At 48.5% G+C, this 6,542-nt stretch overlaps 1 protein-coding gene across 1 annotated transcript in view; it reads right to left on the reverse strand.

Moving 5' to 3' along the window:
• The window catches only part of RYR1 (ryanodine receptor 1), a 134,879-nt gene extending 129,030 nt beyond the window's left edge, over positions 1-5,849 (reverse strand). Inside the window, exon 1 of the mRNA XM_049900695.1 lies at positions 5,706-5,849. Within this exon, the coding sequence (XP_049756652.1) occupies positions 5,706-5,753 (48 nt within the window). The 5' untranslated portion in view covers positions 5,754-5,849. The remainder of the gene's footprint in view (positions 1-5,705) is intronic.
• Between the last annotated feature and the right edge of the window lie 693 nt (positions 5,850-6,542).

Here is a 6,542-nt window from a genome sequence, read left to right on the forward strand (position 1 = left end):
TGGAGCTGGCGCCCTGAATTTGGACTTCTAGCCTCCTAAACTGTGAGAAAATAAATTTCTGTTTGTTAAAGCCACTCACTGTGGCATTTCTGTTGTAGCAGCACCAGATGACTAAGACAAGGGGTAAAGGGCATCGTGTTTACAATTTACTCTCAAACAGTTCGGGAAAAACTTAGGTAGATGACAGATGTTGGGTGCCGTCAAGTTGATTCCGACTTATAGCAACCCTATGTACAACAGAACGAAACACCACCTGGTCCTGCACCATCCTCACAATCGTTGCTGTTTGAGCCCATTGTTGCAGCCACTGTGTTAGTCCGTCTCGTTGAGATACATGAAAGATAGATAGATAGATAGATAGATGATACACGATAGATAGATAGATAGATAGATAGATAGATAGATAGATAGATAGATAGATAGATAGATAGATAGATAGATAGATAGATAGATAGATAGATAGATAGATAGATAGATAGATAGATAGATAGACAGGCAGATAGATAGATAGATAGATAGATAGATAGATAGATAGATAGATAGATAGATAGATAGATAGATAGATAGATAGATAGATAGATAGATAGATAGATAGATAGATAGATAGATAGATAGATAGATAGATAGATAGATAGATAGATAGATAGATAGATAGATAGATAGATAGATAGATAGATAGATAGATAGATAGATAGATAGATAGATAGATAGATAGATAGATAGATAGATAGATAGATAGATAGATAGATAGATAGACAGGCAGATAGATAGACAGGCAGATAGATAGACAGGCAGATAGATAGACAGGCAGATAGATAGGCAGATAGATAGACAGACGGACAGATGGACAGACGGATAGACGGAGAGATGGACGGATAAATAGACGGGTGGATGGGTGAATAGATACATACATGCGTACATATATACGCACATGGACAGATACATAGAAAAAATGATGAAGCAGATGTGACAAATGCTAACATTTGGAGGATGTGACTGAAGGGTACAAAGGAGTTCTTTGTACTAATCTGGCAACTTTTCTGTAAGTTTGAAATTTTACAGAAAAAAAAAGCATTTTCTATGAGGTTCTGTTCCAAGCACCGGACATGTATTAGCTCATTTAATCCTCACAACAACCCTGTGAGGCAAGTCCTATTATATGAACACGAGGCAGTGGAAGCCCAGAGAGGGTGAGTGACTTGCCTAAGGTCACGCAACTGGAATACGGCATAGCTGGGATTTGAATCCCAACACCGTAACTCTATACACCACACTCAAGACACTAGACAACCTCTCATATATTAGTAGTAATATATTAACATGCATATGTTAATTAATATAAATTAGTTATACAGGTTAGATACTAACACTAACGTGTATAACTCATACATTAATATCTAACATGTGTTGTTGTGGTCATTGTTAGCTGCCGCTGAGCCGGTCCGACTCATAGTGATCCTATGCACGACAGAATGAAACACTGCCCAGCCTGTGCCATCCTCACAATCTAACGTGTATAACTCATATATTAATATCTAACATGTATAACTAATATAAATGCACACAAGGGGGTGTGGTTAAGCATTTGGCTACTAACCAAAAGGTCGGTAGTTTGAATCCACCACCTGCTCCTTGGAAACCGTATGGGGCAGTTCTACTCTGTCCTACAGGGTCGCTATAAATCAGAACCGAATTGATGGCAACAGGTTTGGTTTTGGTTTAAGGCAGTGGTTATTCTCACTTTACAGCCAAGGGAACATGCCTCCAGCTTTACCAAGCACGTCACACAAACACCCTCTGACCGTGGGCTTCAACCCACACGGGCAGCCTTCAGTCTGTCCATTCAGTCTTGTGAGGCGTCAGGGAGGGATGGAAGAGAATATGACCTAATAGCAGGGCACCCAGGACTGCTCTGTCCTGTGACTCACACAAGCCCGACACCATGGCACATACCAGGCACTTGTATATTCGCTGTAATCATACAGCTTGCATTTATTAAGCACTTACTGTTCACCAGGCCTTATGCCCAGGGCTTTACATTCATTTAACAGACACTTACTGAGCACCTACTATGTGCCAGCCATTGTTCGAGGCACTGGAAATAGAGCAATGAGTGAAGTAGATAAAAATCCCTACCTTCATGGAGCAGACATTCTTCTGGGGGAGACAGGCAATAAACAGTGAGTAAATATATAATTATAATGTCAATGATAAGTGTTGCGGAAAAAATAACTCCAGGTGATGTAATAGAGTGGCTTTTGGGATGACATCAGTAAGAGGGTAAAGTGACAGCCTCTCCAACGAGGTGACATTCGAGCTGAGCCTTGTCTAAATAACGAGAAGGAGTCGGGCCTGCTCATCTCAGGTGGAAGAAGGTTCCAGGAGAAGGGGCAGCCTGTGCAAAGGCCTTGTGGCTGGAGGGTGCTGGGTGTGTTGAGGCATAGCAAGAGGGCCAGGGTGGCTACAGCAGCAAGAGAGAGAGGAAAGGGGAAACTGAGCTCAGAGAGGTACTTGCATGGGTATGTCCCCATTTTCCAGATAGGGAAGTTGAGGCTCAGAGAAGAAAATTAAATTGTCCAGAGTTAGGAGGCAGGCAGATGACAGAGCCAGGATGCAAATTAGAACCAAAACAAAACAAAACAGAAAAACCAAACCCCTTGCCATCGAGTCGATTCCAATTCATAGTGACCCTATAAGACAGAGTAGAACTGCCCCATAGGGTTCCAAGGAGTGGCTGGTGGATTCAAACTGCCAACTTTTTGGTTAGCAGCCAAACACTTAACTACTGTTCCACCAGGGCCCAAACAAGAACCAGGGAACCCACAATCAGTACACCACTGATTCTTAAACTTTCTCCTGCATCAGAATGATGGGTTTTGCGGGGAGTGATCTGGTTAAAAATGCAGCTTCTTGGCTGCGACCAGTCCCCCCTCCCAAGAAACTGACTCAGTGGTCCTGGGGTTGACAAGGGGTCAGCAGGCAGTCTGTACCAGTAACCAGCCAGAATCCAGAAGGTTCTGATGTGGGAGGCTAGAGACATGCTTTGAGAAAACCCAGCCTGGGCAGGGCTGGAGGTCACCACCTGTCAGTAGGAAATGAAATCAGGTCGATGGGCCACGGCCACCGTGCTGACAAAAATGCAAGAAAATAGCAACATGCCCCTCCTGCTTTAAGGGCTACCTACATTTTATGAAATTTGTTTCCATTAAAAATAGGTGTGTACGCATGTTCAAAGAGGGTGTGTTCACAAGAGCAAAACACAGAAACAACCCAAATGTCCATCAGCGTGTGGGCTGAGAAGCAAACTCGGGTATAGCCACACAACGGAATACTACTCAGCAATGAAAAGGAACAAACTCTTGTCACATGCTACAACCTAGGTGAATGTCAAAAATATGACACTGACCCCTGAAACTATGGCCCTTGGACACTCTGTTAAGCCAGAACTGACATTCTCGAAGCCCACTTTTCAGACAAAGATTAGACAGGGCTATAGAACAAAAAATAATACACATGGGGAAAGTGATTCTTAGTTCAGTCAGATAAATGAGACCAAATGGGCAGCTCCTGTCCAAACGCAGGATGAGAAGGCAGGAAGGGACAGGAACTGGCTGAACGGACACAGGGAACCCAGGGTGGAAAAGGGGAGCACGCTGTCACATTGCGGGGATTGCAACCAACGTCACAAAACAATACATGCATAAATTTTTGTATGAGAAATTAACTTGAGCTGTAAACTTTCACCTAAAGCACAATAAAAAGAAATACATTGACACTGAGTCCAAGAAGCAAGACGAATGAGAGTAGACGGTATATGAAACACCAGGAAAGACAAATTGAATCTGTAGTGACCGAAAGCAGGTGTGCAGGGCAGTTACTGCAAAAAGCGTGAAGAAACTTTCTAGGGTCAAGGAAATGTTCTAAGTCTTGGCTGTGATGGTAGTCCCACAGGTACGCACACTTTGTCAAAACTCACTCAACTGTAATCATTACAACAGGTACAGTTTATTGCACATCAATTATGCAGCAATAAAGCTGATTTTTTATAATGTATGTGTGTCTATGCATGTATTGGGTTGCAATATAAAATATACTTCTGACTGGTGGGATACGTTCCAAAAAGTTTGAGAAAACCACCACACGACCTCAATAAAGTTCAGAGACATGGCTGCAGCTGAGGTCAAGAGATGCTGAAACCCCAACGTGGGCTACCTTGGCATGTCTGAGCCCAGTTTTTCTCTTGTGAAAACATAGGAAGTGGGAGGGTGGGGCCCCAGGGGCATCCAGAGTAGCCACCTCCTGGCTTTGACCTTAGATGAGTGACTCTACCTCTTGGGCCTCGGTTTCCCTCAAATCTCCCAGGGAGATAAAGATAGGGCCCTACCTCAGAAGAGAGGGCAGAGAGGATATAATTAGATGCCTCAGGAGGGCAAGGCCCTGGGCATGGGGCCTGGGGCAGAATGAGTACTCAGGGGCTGGTGGCCACGGCCATGGTCTTATTAGGGCCAGGGAGGAAGGGAGGGCCCAACCCATGGTATCTGCTAAGAGGCTGGGGACCGGCTAGGCTGCAGCTAGGCTTCCTCTTGTGGCCTCAAGTCCAGCTGTCCCCATCCTTCAATACCACCCCCAGCTGTTCTCTCCTCCTTTCTGGGAAACCAGACCCAGCTCATCAGGGTCCTATTCTGGGGCCGGAATGCTGTGTCAGCACTTCCTGCATGGACTCAGGGCCTGGAGGGGGGAAGGGGCTGGTGCAGGGTCAGCAGACTGGGCCCAGAGGAGAGAATGTGTCCCCTCCCCATACTCACACTCCCCACCCCGCTGAACCCCGGGGAAGGAAAGGAGGGAAGGGCTCCAGGTTGGGCAGCCCCTCCTCCCTCTCATCCCCTGCCTGTCCCCTGCCCAGGCCCCAGAAAAGCGGGCTATTCTGGGAGAGACACCTGTTGTTCCAATTCTCGTCCCTGCCACCAGCCGAGGATCCGAGATGCTGGGGGAGACAGAGTTAGAGAGACAGGGACGGCCACAGAGACAAAGAGAAACGCAGAGGGCCCAGAGCCAAAGAAAAAAGAGAGAGAGAGATGGAAAGAGAGACACGGAGACAATCCAGGGAGACAGACAGGGAGAAGCACCACCCAGAGACCCTCAGAGACCCTTAGCAGCCATGTTTGACCCTCCACCCCAAAAACCAAGGGGGAAAGAAAGACCGAGGGACCCCCCGGGAGACCCTCAAGCGCTGGGGGTTGGAAAGAGTCAGGTCCTCCAGCCCACCCCAGTCCCCTTCCCAAGAATTTAAATGGGTCAGAGTCTGCAGCAAGAAGAGAATTAGGGCTCGGAACGGGGGGGTGGTGGAGGGACAGCTAAATTAAGCGGAGGAATTAGAACCACCCTCCCCAAGTGCCCGCTTCCAGGGTGGTGGGAGCGGTTGCTCCCTCAGCGGCCCCCCTTCGCCCAGACAAATCGCCAATGTCAGAAGAGAGGGCGGCCAAAGGCCCCCCCTCCCCGTTCTGCAGTCTCAAATCCTTCTAATTCTCTATCATGAGAGAGACGGGGGAGACTAAGAGAGACAGACAGACACAATTATCCACAGTGACAGAAGAAGAGACCCCGACTCTCAGAGACCACCAGCAAGCAGGACAGAAACATCCAGAGACACGCTCAGAGAGACCCCAAGAGACAGCCCCAGAGACCCCTAAGCCAGAGATACGCACCGTCCGCAGAAACTGGACGTCGTCCTCGCCCTCTCCTCCGTCACCCATGATGTCGAGGCCCAGGGGGCTGGGCTGAGGTCAGGGGATCGAAGGAGGGGGCGGCAGGCTGGGCGGGCTGGGGTCGGAGGCCCAAGGGACGCCAGGGGCTCGGCGAGGTAGATGGAACTGCGAGGAGGACGCGCGTGCTGCACAGGGACGCGCGGAGGTCCCCGCCCCCCGCCTCCCATTGGGCCAGGGCGGGACAGGCCCCGCCCCGGAGCCCCGCCCCCAGGCCCCGGGCCTTGGCTCTGCAGTTCTCGGCAGGAAGGTGGGCGGGGCGTCCAGGCGGCAGGGGCTCCCTGCCCACGTCCACGGCCAGGAAGGGCCATCGTTCTCCCCATTTCACGGAGGGCAAACTGAGGCTCAGAGTGGGGAAGCTCGACCTACATCATAGCAGGGCCAGGAGGCACACTCCTGTTCCCCCGACTTTAAAAAGCACGACACACGGTGGTTAGAGCAAGGACTCTGAGCCAGACAGTCCGGATTGGAATCCCAGTCCCGCCACTCCGTGGCTTGACCTTGGACAAGGCACTTAGCCTCTCCGTGCCTCAGTTTCCCCATCTGGTAATTTTTTTTTTTCTGGTAAGGAGGGTATTAATAGAACCTTCCTCCCAGTGTTATTGCTGGAATTAAATGAGATAATTCATTTTACAGCACTTAAACAGTGCCAGTGCATAGTAAGTGCTATGTAAGCTTTGCTGTTGTTATTAAAAGCTGCCTGACGAGGAGGGGGGAAAAATAGCCATAGCCAGTGACTCTTGTGATCATTTCAGGCCCAGACTAAGGTCTTTTTATTAG

Source organism: Elephas maximus, chromosome 11 (genome assembly GCF_024166365.1).
Source record: "Elephas maximus indicus isolate mEleMax1 chromosome 11, mEleMax1 primary haplotype, whole genome shotgun sequence".
Taxonomy (NCBI): domain Eukaryota; kingdom Metazoa; phylum Chordata; class Mammalia; order Proboscidea; family Elephantidae; genus Elephas; species Elephas maximus.